At 42.8% G+C, this 17,053-nt stretch overlaps 1 protein-coding gene across 2 annotated transcripts in view; it reads right to left on the reverse strand.

Moving 5' to 3' along the window:
* Window positions 1-17,053, reverse strand: part of ABCF1 (ATP binding cassette subfamily F member 1) — a 43,581-nt gene that overhangs the window by 20,667 nt on the left and 5,861 nt on the right. Inside the window, exons 3-13 of one of the 2 annotated variants that reach the window (XM_060691304.2) lie at window positions 15,522-15,605; window positions 15,235-15,376; window positions 14,269-14,306; window positions 12,802-12,915; window positions 9,844-9,906; window positions 8,133-8,210; window positions 6,540-6,620; window positions 5,532-5,606; window positions 4,332-4,436; window positions 1,763-1,843; window positions 776-898 (exon numbers count right to left, since the gene is read on the reverse strand). In XM_060691304.2, coding sequence (XP_060547287.1) covers window positions 776-898; window positions 1,763-1,843; window positions 4,332-4,436; window positions 5,532-5,606; window positions 6,540-6,620; window positions 8,133-8,210; window positions 9,844-9,906; window positions 12,802-12,915; window positions 14,269-14,306; window positions 15,235-15,376; window positions 15,522-15,605 — 984 coding nt within the window. Of the gene's footprint in view, window positions 1-775; window positions 899-1,762; window positions 1,844-4,331; window positions 4,437-5,531; window positions 5,607-6,539; window positions 6,621-8,132; window positions 8,211-9,843; window positions 9,907-12,801; window positions 12,916-14,268; window positions 14,307-15,234; window positions 15,380-15,521; window positions 15,606-17,053 lie in introns of both variants that reach the window. The other variant, XM_034421625.3, reaches the window with a different exon arrangement.

The following is a 17,053-nucleotide window of genomic DNA, read 5'->3' on the forward strand; positions in this document are numbered from 1 at the left end:
GCTTTCATCATTTTAGGGATCAGCCTGGAAGGTATTTGTGACAAAGTACAGAACACCCCCATGCTAAGCAAAGATGCGACAATTTACCTGCACTTACAGATAATCCTCGAGTTACGACCACAATTGAGCCCAAAATTTATGTTGCTAAGTGAAACATTTGTCCCATTTTATGACTTTTCTTGCCACATTTGTTAAGTGAAACTAGCTTTTGTTAAGTTAGTAACACGGTTGTTAAGTGAATCTGGCTTCCCCATTGCCTTTGCTTGTCAGAAGGTTACAAAAGCTGATCACAAGACACTGCAACCATCTTAAATATGAACTAATTGCCAAGCACCTGAATTTTGATCATATGACCATGGGGATGCTGCAACGGTCGTAAGTCTGAAAAACGGTCATAAGTCACTTTTTTCAGTACCGTTGTAACTTTGAATAGTCATTAAATAAACAGTTGTTAAGTCAAGAACTACCTGTACTCTTATGGAAGACTGAGAAAAATTGAGAAATTATTATTGTTGTCACTTTTTAGGAAGTTTTTTAAAAGTATTCTTTTAAAAGATCCTTTTTTAAAAAGCCAAAGCTTATTTATTTACAATCCTGAACGTGCAGAATTCTACAATTCTCAAAAATATAATGATTGCTTCCCTCTTGAGTCACAATGCCAATGAGAGAAAGGAATAAAAAAACCTGCAGCTGATATATAAAGCAAAGGAAACGTAGAAGACTGAAGAGCCAGAGAAGCAAAATGGAGGTGAGTGTGGAATAAGACTGGGGGTACCTTGATATCTGAGGCATTTTCCAACATGGCTTGTCTCGAGGTCATTTCCGCCTGGGACACTGAGAAATCGTTCTCAGCTGCGTTGGCTGCTTTCAAGGTTGCCACCTGCCGCTCAAACTCCAGCTGGTGGAGCAAAGGAAGGCTCAAATCAGATCATTTGACGGTCTCATGTGATATGCTGCTTTCCGAGATGTGCTCTCTTGAAGATCAGAAGTTAAAACTGCAATACTTTTATCATTGTGAACTGTTTCACAATACTTTTGGTTCAGGAGGCATTATAGCATTTGTAAAATCATTGTAATAAAAGACACCTACCCATTCAGACCCACCAAGCCATATCGGCGCTGAGCTAGTAAGTCTATTATATATAACTGCCCAATTCATATAATTGGGCACCTAATTTTTGGGCATTGTGCATCCAGTATAAACCAAACAGGGAACAATTAAGTAAACCACCAGACAAAATATGAAAACATGAAGCCTCTAACCAGTGTATCAGACAACAGTCAGATACATTTCACCTTCTGGAAGACAAGGTCATCTATTGTCTTGACCCAACACCTGGGCAAAAAACTCATTTTAAAAGCTTTCCTGAAGGCGAAAAGGATCAGGAGCATCCAATGTTTGGCTGGGGGTGTTTCATTCCAAAAAGGAGGCATCACAACAGAAGACACACACCTCCTAAGGCTCGATCCGATGAGGAAATGAAGCTATAGGAATCCATTTTTTTCATTTTCTCATCAGATGGGATCTAGGGATTCATGTTTCTAGTACAATTTCTAATGTCCTGCAAATTACTTTGGATAGATTTCACCTCAGAGTTTATTCCCGATCTCAACTGCAGTGAGATTTATTTCTACCTTCCCTTGTAAAAAGGGGAGAAGAGAATAAGAGTATACAAAAAGAATATGTGATATGACTGCAGTTAAGCAAAGTCACAAAAAGTTGGTGGCAATAGCTGGCCTCCTCTGGAGGACCACATCTAACCTGTTTCTTGAGTTTCTTCTTCTCCTTCTTGCTGAGGTTCGCATACGGATCATCTTCCTTCTTCTCTTCTTCCTCCGATGGCTACAGAGTTTACAGGAATCCAGTTCAGGGTAGCCAAACATGATCATGTGGGGATCAAGAGAGTTTACTGTGAAATCTTTGTGGAGCTTGGATGAGAAATTAAGCCCCATTATGTCATCTCCAGGGCTCAATCTTACTTCAGTGGGGCTGCTTTGACTACTTGGCTGTTTCAACTTCTATTGGGACCACAAGTGACTCGTCTTAGGTGAGGGAGGAGACATTTCTATGCAATCTTTACAATCTTACTAGAAAGTGCATTGGATTCCTATTTAAATCCCAGGTTCACAGACTGACTCACTTGTAAATACAGTAGTGGCCAAAATTGTGGAAACCTTTTGGGAAAAATGTATTTTTGAAGTTTGATGGCTAATAACTCCACTTTTTTGGAGGGAGTTTCAAGATAATCCTACTCCATTGCTGGAATGGCCTGGGAATAGCCCAGACCTTAACCCAATTGAAAATCCATGGAGCCAACTAAAGAAACTTGTTAGTCAGAAGCGACCCAGCAATAAAACACAGTTAATAGAAGCAGTCATTCAATCTTGGTTTCACATTATAACAGCTGCAGAACTAAAAGACTTGGTTCACTCCATCGGAAGACATTGTAAGGCCGTATTTCATGCTAAAGGTTACCCAACTAAGTATTAACTGACATGGTGATAATTTTTGTATATCTCGTTTTTTCTATGGTGGTATTTTTTGTATATCTCGTTTTTTTTTACATGTCTCACTTTTCTTCTTTATACTGTAACTGCTATTCTAATAGCAAATCCTTCATAAAAGTTATTGCATTACATTCTTGATTAAATTATCTTTCCATGGATATATAATTTTATGGCACTACTCAAAAAAAAAAAAAGTGGTGTTATTAGCTAATTTTAGAAAATACACTTTTCCCAAAAGGTTTCCACAATTTTGGCCACTACTGAATAATGCTCTCTGTGGCAGGGAGGAATAACCCCTGGCAAATGGCGTGGGGGCACCTTCAGGAATCTAGTGCCGTTTTAGTGCCTTCCTGAGATGCAACAAACCGTTTGCCATTTGATATTTTATTTATGGCCCAACTCAGTTAAGGCAAGCTCTGGCGCACCCAATCAGAGAGAGTCCTTCTCCAGGCGAAAGCTCTACCATTCAGAAGGGGGGTGGGGGGTGGAGAGAATGAAGAGCTTTATGAAGCAGCAATTAAATAGGCCGCCCTGCTATCTCTATGATATCTAGGTGCCCCAGAAACTATTTTTCTGTAACACGTTCGGAGTCCCTGTAATGGAAAAGACTAAAATAGCCCTTTCTTTATTAAAAAAAAAAACATTTGGGGGAAATTAGGGACCTTTAAAGAGCAGAAGCTTTAAAAAATGCCTTTACATTTCTCAATAACCCTCCCCCAGTCCTCACGTGATTTTGCACCAACATTTTAAGACTTTTTCCCCAGTTCATGATTGACATGGGTGGAGAATGAAGGCAGCAGTGTCAGCTCTAGAGCTTTCAAACATCTGACATTCCTTGCAGGTCAGGTTCCTGAGGTCTGCTTTTTCTTTCCAAGTACCCCACACTACCCCATCATACTGTTGTGGCCCACCAGCGGAGCTGGTGACAGACTCGGACAGTGAGGAGGTTGGGGAGGAACATGGGCCAGTCCTGGAGTCTGGGGAAGGCTCTGATGAGTGCTCTGAGTCAGAGGCAGAGATGGGGCCAGGGCCGTCTGACAGTTGTCAGCTGCCTTCGGAGTCGGACATCAGTGGGGCAGAAGAACAGCTGGAGCCTGTTCCCAGTGTGTGCATGTGCAGAACTGCCAGGAGAAGGGAACAGCTAAGGAACAAGGGTCGACTCAAGAGTAAAGCCACAGGTGGACAGTGAATGGTCCTTCCAATAGGGAATAAAGAGGAGCGAAAGGGGAGGGGAGTTTGCAAGAGACAATTCGTTTGCTTAATTGATTCATGACTCTCAAGAGACTTCTTTCCAAGTTTTGAAGATATCGGCCTGGTAGCTCTCCAAGCCAGATAAGGTCTGTGACTGTAAATTCTCCCTTGAAAAAGACTTTGCTGGATGTGAATGAGAGGAATTCACAGTAACTTAATAAAAAGGGGTTTTTGTCGGGACAAGGAGTCTGCTTCATGCTCTTGGAAAGCCTAGGTCAGAACACATATGTAAGAAGGGGTGGCACAGAGGAAGCCAATGGGTTCATACTTCACCATAGAGCAGAGTTCTCCAACCTTTCCGGGTTGGTGGCCCCCCAGAGTGGGGGAGGAGGGGGAGGAAAGAAGGGATGGTTCTGTGGGAGGGGCAGGCACATGCGCATGCACACATGTGAGCACCCATTGCTCGTGCGAGTGGGGCTGAGAGTGCTTGCGATGCTCACATGAGTGGGACAATGCACATACGCACGCACCAGCCGGCCATTCACACAACCTGATTGCGAATAGGCTGCAGACCGGTAGTGGGCCGTGGCCCACAAGTTGGGGATCCTTGCCATAGAGAACTGGATCCTTACCGGCTGGCTGTCCTGTTTGGATTTCTCATTCTCCTCAGTGAAGTCCTCCTCTCCATCATCATCTTCTTCATCTGTCTCCTCTGCCTCTAGAGCAGCAAACATATTCTGCAACGATGAAGAAGCCATCATCAAGAAAAGAATACATTATACATCATAATGGAAAGGATTGATTGATTGATTGATTGATTGATTAGTTCAATTTATATGCCGCCCTCCTCCGAAGACTCAGGGTGGCTTACAATGCACTTATAGCAATAGCCTTCATTCTTTTGTATATACCTGCTTATTAGGGCTTTTGGCCCCCCATAAGTGGTGTTTCTACAAAGTCAGCGTATTGCCCCCACAATCCGGGTCCTCAATTTACCTACCTCGAAAGGATGGAAGGCTGAGTCAACCTTGAGCCTGGTGAGAATTGAACTTGCACTAATTGCAGGCAGCTGGCAGCTAAGTGCTACATAACAGCACTTAGTCCGCTGCACCACCAAGGCTCTTGACTTATCTAAGATGGAGACGTCAGTACAAAAGATGAAATAGCAGATCTGAGCTTGCTGAAAAAGGCAATACAGGTTGTTCTCAACCTACGGCCACAATGGAGCCCAAAATTTATGTTGCTAAATGAGGCATTTGTTAAAAGTGAGTTTTGCCCCATTTTACGAATTTTCTTGCCACTGTTGATAAATGAATTGTTGCGGTTTTTAAGTTAGTAACAGGGTTAAGTGAATCTGGCTTCCCCACTGACTTTGATCAAGGTTGACTCAGCCTTCCATCCTTCTGAGGTGGGTAAAATGAGGACCCATATTGTTGAGGACAATATGCTGACTCTGTAAACTGCTTAGAGAGGGCTGTAAATCACTATGAAGCGGTATGTAAGCCTAAGGGCTATTGCTATTGTCAGAAAGTTGCAAAAGGGGATCACATGACCCTGGGACACTGCAAACGTCATAAATATGAACCAGTTGCCAAGCATTTCAATCTTGATCATATCACCGTGGGGATACTACAATGGTTGTAAGTGTGAAAAACAGTCATGTCACTTTTTTCCGTGCCGTTGTTAACTATGAACGGTCACTAAGCGAACTGTTGTAAGTCGAGGGCTACCTGTAACTCAGCAAGACAGAGCAGTAATGAAATCTCTTGCATCCTCCACACAACCATCAAAATTGGGCATTCTGGCTTCTTCGTTAGATTGTGAACGCTTACCTTGGCTGGCTGGTTCTTCTTCCCTTTTGTTTTCTTGGTAGTTTCTTCAGATTGAGCAGCTTGTTTGGCTCCAGCCTAAAATGAAAAGCAAGGAAATGGGCATAAACATCGTTAAGCAAGAGAAACAAAACGAAAATGCAACAGTAATTCCAACTCTCTCCCAGCCTGGCAAATAATCTAACTGCTGAAATAGACCCATTTAAAAACCACCAGCCTACTGAGAAACTAGGAAGCACCCCTCCATAAGGCAGGAAACAATTTTTTAATTCAAAATAGTCTGCTTTCTGCTCATTAGGGATGAAAGCAGAGGTGAAATGCTACCGGTTCGCACCGATTTGGGCAAACAGGTAGCGGCAGTGGGTGGTTCGGAGAACTGGTAGTGGCGGCAGTGCGAGGCTCTGACTACTCGCCCATCGTTACTTCCTGGTTTTAACCAGGAAGTAATCTATTTTTTACCCTCTGTGCATGTGCAGGCTTTGCGCATGCCCAGAGGGTCCAAAATTGCATATGATGCACAAACGCATGCGCACTTCCGAACCAGTAGGGAAGGTAGGTAGATATCACCCCTGGATGAAATCACCCTATCATCTGTCCCACTAGATTAGGGGTGGGGAACGATGGCTCTTTTATGGCCCTTTCATTCAATGCCATCACAATTCGAACAGTTGCTGAATGAGAGATCCGTAAGCAAGGATTATCTATATTCTGATTACCAGGATAAGAGAGAATAATGCCACAGATGCAGCCTTCATAGTTGTTACCCCTTGGAGACTGAATAGGGGGGTAGGGGGAGATAGAGACTTAAGAGACCACTTCCTGTTTAGATCAGTGTTTCAATATTTAGGCTCCAATTTTGGCATCACCTGGAAAAGATGGGGCTCAAATCCTGAATTCTACCCAACTGACCATCCAACAAGCAATCCCAATCGGAGCTTAGTTAGTGATCTATCCATCAGCTGCTCTCTGTGGACTTCAACTCTCATTTTCCACATTCTTCTTCTCCTATACCTTAGGTTTTTCCTTGGGCTTAATTTCTTCAGCTTCCTCCTCATCACTCTGAGCCAGGGTTGCAAATGCTGAGCCTCCTCTCTGAATGTGAAAAAAAATAAAGGGAGGGAACGAGAGAGAAAGACATATAGAATAACTCAGCCAAGCACAAATTCCACACAGTAAGAAAAAATATATATCTGCTTTTCTTCCTGTGCTCTTCTGGAGGCAAAAGTGATGGATGAATGTAAGGATCTGCATCTGTGTTTTCGTTTCTCCTTCCTATAGATACTGAGTCTCCCTGGTGATTGTCCATTCTTCCTAGGCCCTTGTCATAGAAACTGTCTACCATCCAGCCTGTATAATGACTAACGTCCTCTTTTTGTCACATCTCTTCTGTAATACCGGTAGTATGCATGTGTGTCTCATTTGAACTGTTTAAGAGCTAGTGCAGAGGTGTCAAACTGGATTTCCTCGAGGGCCGGATCGCCATTGTAGTTCTCCGTGGGCTGGACAAGGGAGATGAGCTGGCCACTCTGGTGGCCAAAATGGGGCATGGGGGGGGGGGGCTCACGCAGCTGCCAGAGGCTGGTCCTTTGCTATTTCCAAGCCAGCCCCGTGGGCCAGATTTAACCACCCTGTGGGTTGGATTTGGCCCACAGGCCTTGAGTTCGACACCCCTGAGCTAGTGGTTAAGGCACCAGGCTAGAAATTGGGAGACCATGAGTTGTAGTCCCATTGCCAGCTGGGGGACTGTGTGGGTTAGTCACTCTCTTTCAGCCAAAGAAGGGAGACAAAGACAAGCCTTTCCAAAATTTGTCAAGAAAACTGCAGTTACCAGGAGTCAAAACTGACTCAAAAAAATTGGGGAAAAATAAAGATTTACCGTGATTAAAAAAAAAGGATACTCCAGTCCAAGGCTATTATTTCAGCTCTATATGTTCTATGTTTAAACTAGCAAATTTTATCAGTCTCCTTGACAAATATGATGGTGATTGAAAATTAATTAGAAAAGGCTTATCAAAGCAATATGCTCCACCTTACACAAACTAAGTCACACTGAAAAGGGTCTACGACAACTTGCCAGGGCAACTCACCATGAGACAAGTGTTACACTAATATCAAAGAAATGGTGGAACAGAATCATTAAAGAAAGGATGAAATAGGAAGGACGAAATGAAATGTGAATGATGAAAAAATAAAATAATTTTAAAATTATACGAAATAATTAAATTGAATTGTTGAATTGTCCTGCTGCGAGTTGTCCCATTCCGCATTGAAAGGGAATAGCAATAGCAATAAGACTTATATACCGCTTCACAGTGCTTTACAGCCCTCTCTAAGCAGTTTAGAGAGTCAGCCTATTGCCCCCAACAATCTGGGTCCTCATTTTACCAACCTGGGAAGGATGGAAGGCTGAGTCAACCTTGAGCCAGTGAGATTTGAACTGCCAAATTGTAGGCAGACTGGCAGTCAGCAGAAGTAGCCTGCAGTACTGCATTCTAACCACTGCGCAATACTAAGCAATACATAGTAGACGTAGCAATACTAAGCTACAAAACTGACCACTAACACTGCATATTAATTATGAAGGATACAACTGAAGCCACAAACCTGTTGTTTTCCTTTGTTCTTCTCGTTCTTTTTGCTTTTCCACTTTGTCTCTTCCTTATCCTCCTCCTCTTCCTCTTCCTGAGTAAGAGAGGCAGACATTCAATTTCTATTCATTTTTCCAGTGAGAAGAGGAATATTCACAGGTCAAAAAAACATTAAGATGGTGATTACGGTTCTGTGATTGAAACTCCACTTGGTTTTCATATGCACTGCATGTATGATGCCCATTAAAAAAACAAGTAGAGTTTTGATCATAGCATTGCAGCCATCAATTTTAGACCATGCCTTGCAGGCACCTCTGAGTAAGACTTTCCTGCCCGGCCCCTTTTCAGAATGATGGGCTTCCAAGACATGAACAAAGAAAGAGAAATCTTTTCCATATATAACATGATTTCTATATATGATATAATTTGTGTGACGGAGCATTTTTCAATATCTGGATAAATTCCCTGGAAAGAATAAAGCAACAGCAGAAGTACTTTGGAACTAATCCATTTGTATTTCCTTCACTGTCTTATAGTTACAAAATGCTCCCACAAATCTAGCTTTAAAGGGATAAGTGCTTGGCTTATTTCATTTTTATGTTTCACTTTAACTGGTAAATACATGTAGAGATCTCTTTGAGCAATGTCTACTATAGCTTGAGCCTTTTTGATAAAGTGATCATAGCAAGGTCCTCTTCTCAGGTGCAACCAATCAGAACCACTCGTGAAAAGCCTCAGGTTGAAACTTTATTGTTTGTCTCCCCTGTTACAAGAATCTCGCCAGACTGCTTGCCTTCCCCTGAGAATGACCAGATAAAGCTTCCTAGATTCTGGGCGAGGTCATGCTTTTATGCCATTTATGGCAGCGTAAGAACTCCAAGCTCAATCCTCACTTGACCCCTTCCTCCAGAGTGAATAATCCACTAGGATCCTTGCAAGCCCTCTTTCCAGCGGTGAAATCCAAATTTTTTTTACTACCAGTTCTGTGGGTGTGGCTTGGTGGGCGTGGCAGAAGGATACTGCAAAATCCCCATTTCCTCCCCACTCCTGGGGGAAGGATATTGTAAAATCTCCATTCCCACCCCACTTTAGGGCCAGCCAGAGGTGGTATTTGCTGGTTCTTCGAATTACTCAAAATTTCCGCTACCAGTTCTCTGAATTGCTCAAACTTTCCACTACTGGTTCTCCAGAACCTGTCAGGATTTCACCCCTGCCTCATCCTCTGCACCAAGTATTGCCTGGCCTCAGTTCACAGGCGGTCCTTGACATATCACAATTGGGACCAGAATTTATGTTGCTCAGTAAGGCAGTTGTTAAGCAAGCCATGCCTGATTTTATGACTAAGGCTGTAAACCAACTCATGCAGTCATTAAGCGAATCCGGCTTCCCCCATTGACTTTGCTTGTCAGAAGTCCCCTGACTGGCAATCACATGATCCCAGGACAATGCAAACATTGTAAATATATGCCGGTTGCCAAGTATCCCATTTTGGATCACATGACCGGGGGGATGCAGTCCGAAGTGTGGGTACCAGTCATATGTCACTTTTTTCAGCGTCGTCATAACTTTGGTCATTAAACAAACTGTGATACATTCAGTTCTACCTGTACTGGGACTTTGGAATAGCGTTTTTGAATGCTGTTTTTCTTCTGTGGTCCGCGTAAGCTTTTACCTCAGAAAAAGGTTGTAAGCTGAGACTACCTGTACTTCAGACAATCCAGACTGACCTTTTGTTTGGTTTTAGAGGCTTTTTTTCCTGGTTTCTTTGTTTCGTCATCATCAGAGGCTGCCTAAAGAAATAAAGTTGGATTCTGATTATTTTTGTACTGGTGTCAGCCTCTGCCTTTACTGCTTTGGCTGCCATAGTAACGGGAGGGGGGAGAGCTAGGTGGCATGGGGAGGGGGGGTTTGCTGGAGGAATCTGGAGGAATCGAAAGCGATACTTAAGCCACTGGACTGTATCTTTGAAGTTGCTATCGGGTCAACGGTCTTGACGACGCTGCCAGGCGTGCTTCCACCTGACCCCTGGGAGACCTTTGGATTGGATGATTTACGGTAGACAGTAGGAGGGGATGCTTTCAATATGCAATTTTCATGCCTGTTGCCTTAGATTCTGCTTTTCCTTGGTTGCGATCACTTCATTTTCTAGTAAAAGTACCTTTCTCTACAAACAATGGAGTTTGGGTCATTCTTTCCTGGACTTTGAAGGAAGCACACCTGACAACTGGTTTTACTTAGAAAAATGGCAGAAAGTCATCCCTGATACTCATGCTATAAAAATGTCTGCAAGGTAAAACTTCCAAGATTGGGGGGAAAAAAAAAAAGAAAAACTGAGGAATCTGACCACCAGAACACCTACACATTTACAATTTCTTCTATCAGGAAAAAGAATTTATTTTGACTGTTTCATTATCACTGCCTAGGAATTTGGAAAAACACATCTCGGCTCCACTGAAAACCCTTCTGTCCTTTCCATAAAATAAGACTTTAAATGCTTTCAAGAAAATGTCAAGACCAAAGAAAACCAGATAGGCGACAAAATTAAACAGAGTCCTTGACTTACGACCACAACAGAGCCCAAAATTTCTGCTGTTAAGTGTTTAAGTGAGTTTTGTCTCATTTTATGATTTTTTGCCACAGCTGTTCACTACAGCTGTTAAGTTACTAACCCTGTTGCTTCCTCAGTGACTCTGCTTGTCAGAAGGTGGCAAAAGGTGATCACATAACCCCGGGACACTGCAACCATCATAAGTACGAGCCAGTTGCATTTTGTGACCAAGAGTATGCTGCAATGGTCATTTGAAAAACAGTCATAAGTCATTTTTTATAGTGCTGTTGTAACTTAGAATGGTCACTAAACGAATGGTTATAAATTGAGGACTTCCTGTATATTCTTGCTGTGCTCAAAGAAGCCCACATTAGCAAGAAGAAACTCTGATCAATCACTGTAGCCCTCTGCCTTCACGCTTTTCCCAAGGATTAAAAAAGGTTGCATGCACAATACATCATGCTCCATATAATCACTGCAGCCAGAATCACATTTTCCCAAAATTGGAAGTAAGAAAACACTCCATCAAACACAATTATAAAAAAGGTGCTAGAATATGCAGAAATGGACAAATTAACAATGGAATTAAGGGACAGAGAGGAAACAGCATATTAGGAGACGTGGAACAGGTGGTATAACTGGCTTGAAAAGAAGTCTAAAATTGATGTATAGTGAATGTACAGATATAGATAATAAACGGATAAAATGTATATTTTAGAGTGGTAGTAGACATGTAAATATTGTATAAAGATAAATAATTATGAAATAAGAATGTATATGTATAAAACAATAGGCCTGTAGATCAGTTGAAATTAAGAAAAAATTCCGATAACGGAAAGCTGTAATAGTGTAATTGTGATTTTAAAGGTTAAAAACTTTGAATAAAAATTATTTAAAAATAAAAAATAAAAAAGCTTGCATGCAGGCATTACAACTAGCTTTAAATCAAGGGGAAAAAAATGGAAACATGGGTAGTGCCATCAACTGGGCTCATAGACCCCTCCCATTTACTTTTAGATCTGGCAACATATAATCCTAATAATTGAGGGCAAGGGCCACCATATGGGGGAATACAGCCCCCTTCCCTTCTTCCCATCTAGCATGGGATCCATTACACCAATGGCCTCTTTGCTATTTGGCCAGGTAGGAAGCAGAGGTGGGGCTTACATAATGAAGCCAATCAATGCTGCATCTTCTGCATTGTTGGCTGGAATAGAACAACATGCTAATTTCCTGCTAATCTGCATCCCCACTTCATTGCTACAGTTGATGATGGATTTGGGGTTTTAACAAGGACGGTTAACCAGGGAGGGTAGCCTGATTTATAAGTGCTCTGGCAGAATTTTGAGTTAAAATTATCCCTTCCTTCCACTCTTACAGACTAGAGTCATAAAACATGCAGAACTCTTAGTGACCCTGTTAAGCTTTGTGAACTCAATTGCTACGTGCCTTCGAACAGAGTCCAGGGTACATCCAGAACTCTTAAAAGATCAGCAAGCATACATATATTTTTTCTGTGGCCACGTGGCATGGCCCACCCCACCCGTTACAACTTGTTGTTCTTATTCAAAGGTGGGCAACACCTTAAGAGTGCATCACCTTAAGAGTGACTCCTAGAAAAAACATATAACACAGAAGGAAATGCCTGTCTTCTCCAAGGCATTTTACCTCAGATAATTGGTTTTTTGACACAAACCATTTTCTTTTTCTGACCCTTTCCCACATAGCAGGGTAAGAAAGACAGGATTGCTTGTAACATTTTAAAAATGCAGCTAAAGGCCACATAAAATAAGGCTGCCCACCAGTGGTGAGTTTCAAATTTTTTTACTACCGGTTCTGTGGGCATGGCTTGGTGGAAGGATACTGTAATATCTCCATTCCCTCCCCACTCCAGGGGAAGGATACTGCAAAATCCCCATTTCCTTTCAACCAGCTGGGACTCGGGAGGCAGAGAATAGATGGGGGTGGGGCCAGTCAGAGGTGGGTATTTACCGGTTCTTCGAATGACTCAAAATTTCTGCTACCGGTTCTCCAAAACTGATCAGAACCTGCTGAATGCCACCTCTGCTGCCCACCCTGAATCTGAAAAATTAACTGTCAAATCACTCCCGTTAGATTATTCCCAAATGTAGCTTACCTTGTTGCTCTTATTCCTGTCAAGTTTGATGGGCTTTGATATTTCTTCTTCTTCCTCCTCCTCCTCCTCCTCTTCACTCTGCTCCTGGTTCAGGGCAGCGAACACATTTCCTCCCTGAAGGTGACAAAGAAAGAAAGAAAGAAAGAAAGAAAGAAAGAAAGAAAGAAAGAAAGAAAGAAAGAAAGAAAGAAAGAAAGACAGACTAGTGAGAAGAATGTCAAGAAAAGAACCAGGTAACAGAACCTCCTCATCAAGGAGTAATTAGTTTACAGAGTAAACTAATTCCAATTTTTTTTCAGGCCACAGAATCTTTTAATTTTTTTTTTTTAAAGTCAAGGATCCTCTGATCAAGACACAATAATCTAGCAACAGAAAATTAGTTGAATTACCGCCCCCTTTTTTTCCTTAGTTACTCATGAAACACCATCAAGGAACATAGTCTGACAAGACTCTATTAGTGGCTGCTTAGGCATTGAGTTAGGAATATGATTCTGAAGCACTTTTTTTTGTCTAAAGATGTAACGAAATCCTGATCATCAAATGGCTCACAGCCTCCAATAAGATCATTATCTTAATGAATTACATGATTTAGTAATTTTCAAATGATTAATTTCTTGCCAAATTATTATCTATGCTGTTACATAGGAAGCAAACCTATTAATCTAAATGAGGGGTTGAGCATCAGCTGGCTGGGGTTGAAGTTCAGCAAAATCTAGAAGGCATGTTTGATTATTTAAATTAAATTAATACCCATTTCCTTAAATTAATTATACCCATCCCAGTGTAAGTTAATTATGTTTATTCTGATTATGTATTCACAATTCCTTCTAACCCCCTCCCCATTTTTTTTAAAACAGCTTTAAGGACCATATAAACTGAAGTGTGTCTTAGCAGTAAAATATCTGCTGCTGATGGAGCTCACTCGAGCACCATTGTGTTCACTGGAGGGCATAAACTTCGAAGTACACCATACTATATTTTGCATTTCTCAATCAATATATAAAGGTAAAGGTTCCCCTTGCACATAGGTTCCCAAATCTAGGGGGCGGTGCTCATCTCTGTTTCAAAGCCGAAGAGCCAGCGCTGTCCGAAGACGTCTCCGTGGTCATGTGGCCGGCATGACTAAATGCCAAAGGCGCACAGAACGCTGTTACCTTCCCACCAAAGATGGTCCCTATTTTTCTACTTGCATTTTTTATGTGCTTTCAAACTGCTAGGTTGGCAGAAGCTGGGACAAGTAACGGGAGCTCACTCCGTTACGTGGCACTAGGGACTCGAACCGCTGAATTGCTGACCAACAAGCTCAGTGTCTTAGCCACTCAACCACCACTTCCCTTCCAATCAATAGAGAGAGAGAGCTAAAGCTTGCAAGCGTTGGTTTACTGCATCCAAATTCTGTTCTCATTCCATTTTCACCTCTCATTCTTGTCCAGCAAAGAAGTACTTTGAAAGCATCCGGGGACTTACTTTATTTTTCTTGCCTGCTTTGGTGACAGGAATGGGCACTGGAAGAGAAGCAAAAAAAAAAAAAAAAAAAGTCATATCGGATTGTGATCTAGAGACTGTAAGCAGGATCAAAGCTCACAAACTGAAAGACCTACTCTAGCCCAGAGTTCCCCAACCTTTCTGGGTTGGTGGCTGGAGGGGGGAGGTGGAAAGAGAGGATGGTTTTGTGGGAGGGGTAAGCACATGCGTGTGTGTGCACACGAGCGCCTGTTGCTCGCACGAGTGGGGCTGAGAGCGCCTGTGATGCTCGCGCAAATGAGGATCTGAGCGCCCATGACGCTCGTGTGACTAAGGCCTTGAGCGCCCGCAACAATTGCGTGAGTGGGGACGTGAGCCCATCATGCTCACGTGAGTGGGGCTGTGACCGCTTGCGTGAGTGGAGCCATAAGCCCCTAACGCTTGCACAAGTGGAGCTGTGTGCGCACACGCAAGCCTGCACACCAGCCAGCCCCTCACATGGGGGGCTTGTGAATAATAATTTTATTGTCATTGTACATGTATACACAGTATACCCATACAATGAAATTCACTTAACACCCAAAGACCAGGTCCAACACACATAACAATCCCCAAACACACTCCCACCCACCACATGAATAGGCCGTGGCCCACAGGTGCTCTAGCCTTCCTCAATCAAAGTGCTTTGGACTACAATTCCAGTCATACCCCAACTGGCAGAGGATGGTGATCTTAAAGAACGCATCCGCTCCTGGGCAAACGTGACTGAAATCATGCAAGAAACTGTCCCTCATCCCTGAAACCTTGAGAGATCTCAGGCAGGAACCTTGAAATCTCTCCCAAGGCCTCAGCCATTTGTAAACTTAAATGATAGGAAGTCAACACCAGGTCAAGGAGTGTCGCAAGTACTCAGGGCCGACCCCGGTTAATAGGAGTCTGAAAAGCAGAATGAAAACTGCAGCCTCCCACCTTCTTCATCTTCATCACTGGCTTGGGCAGACAGCTTCTTCAACCTCTCGATCAGCTGGTTCTCCTCCTCATCCTCCTCTTCTGCTGCCAGTTTTTTCTTCTGCTCTTTTTTCTTATCTCGCTTCTTCTTTTGCTGCTGCTGCTGCTGTCGGCAAAAGACACACACACAAACAGCACAGAAAAAGAGAAGGTCAAGGGATGGGCAACCTGCTACCCTCAACGGAGTAACGTCTTGACCACAGGGTCCACAAGGACCTACCCCACGAGACGATTTGGAAATGACTTGCCTGTTGTTGCTGCTCCTTCTTTTCTTTCTCTGCTGCTTGATTCTCGCTGGAGTGTTTCTCTTCCACAGCCAGTTCCTCGAAGAACTTGGGGCACAGGAAAGAAATTTGGGAGAATCAGTGGCAGAAAGACTGACCATAGATCAGTAAGATATTTTGAATCCTGCCACTCCTACTGCAAGGGTGTGTAACTTTCTGGGAGTTGGGAGCTATAAGGAGATGGGCGCAGGAACTTTCAGGAATTAGAGGAGGATGTTATTTAGAGATAACATGTTACAGGGTGGATGGAACAATGTTTAGGTGCATGGGGTGTGTGTGTAAGTTAAAGTACAGAAATGGGGACATTAAAGGTAAAGGTTCCCCTCGCACATATGTGCTAGTCGTTCCCAACTCTAGGAAGCGGTGCTCATCTCCGTTTCAAGGCTGAACAGACAGCGCTGTCCGAAGACTTCTCCGCGGTCATGTGGCCGGCATGGCTAAACGCCAAAGGGGCACGGAACGCTGTTACCTTCCCACCAAAGGTGGTCCCTATTTTTCTACTTGCATTATTACGTGCTTTCGAACTGCTAGGTTGGCAGAAGCTGGGACAAGTAATGGAAGCTCACCCCGTTACGCAGCACTAGGGATTCGAACCGCTGAAGTGCTGACATTATGTTCCTATTAAAAAAATCTCCAAATAGACAATATAGAATTTGAGAAGGAACGGAATTAGGCTTTTAAGTAACGAAAGGGCGCATATTAAATTTCTGCAAGATTTAAGGCACTGATTTTATTTTTTAGCTCCATCACTTACAAAAAAACCCTGTCGTGTACAGGTAGTCCTCCACTTACGACCACAATTGACCCCCAAAATTTATATACTGTGAGACAGTTGTTAAATGAGCGTTGCCTCATTTTATGACCTTTCTGGCCACAGTTGTTAAGTGAGTTACTGCAGTTGTTAAAATTAGTAACATGGCTGTTGAGTGAATCTGGCGTCCCCATTGACTTTGCTTGTCAGAAGGCCGCAAAAGGGAATCACACAACCCCGGCATTCTGCAACCATCATAAATTCGAGTCAGTTGCTAAGAATTTTGATCATGTGACCATGGGGGTGCTGCAACTGTCATTCAGTGTGGACAATGGTCATAAGTCACTTTTTTCAATGTGGCTGTAACTTTGAACAGTCACTAAATGAGCTGTTCTAAGTTGAGGATGACCTGTATTTTGACCACGCTCATTTTGGACTTAGAAAAGGAACTTGAAAAGAAGCAATGTGGGCCATGCTCCTTAACCTACCAAAAGGATGATGGGATTTATTATTTAAAGGGTGTAGATGGCCTCCTGTCTCACATGCTGATGTCTAGCTGATCCTAGGCAGCTCTTAACAAACAATTGCAAAATAATTTGTTTCAGGACCCTTCCCTATGTCTTTTCTGTGTCTTACTGAAATTACAGGAATCAAAGTCCAGGGTTCACTCTGGATAAAACCATGCAAAAATAGCTTTCACCCCCCAACTTATACCAGATCACTCAGACCCGTATTTAAAGAGCTC

The sequence above is a fragment of the Pantherophis guttatus genome, chromosome 2 (genome assembly GCF_059756535.1).
Source record: "Pantherophis guttatus breed Tessera chromosome 2, ASM5975653v1, whole genome shotgun sequence".
NCBI lineage: Eukaryota > Metazoa > Chordata > Lepidosauria > Squamata > Colubridae > Pantherophis > Pantherophis guttatus.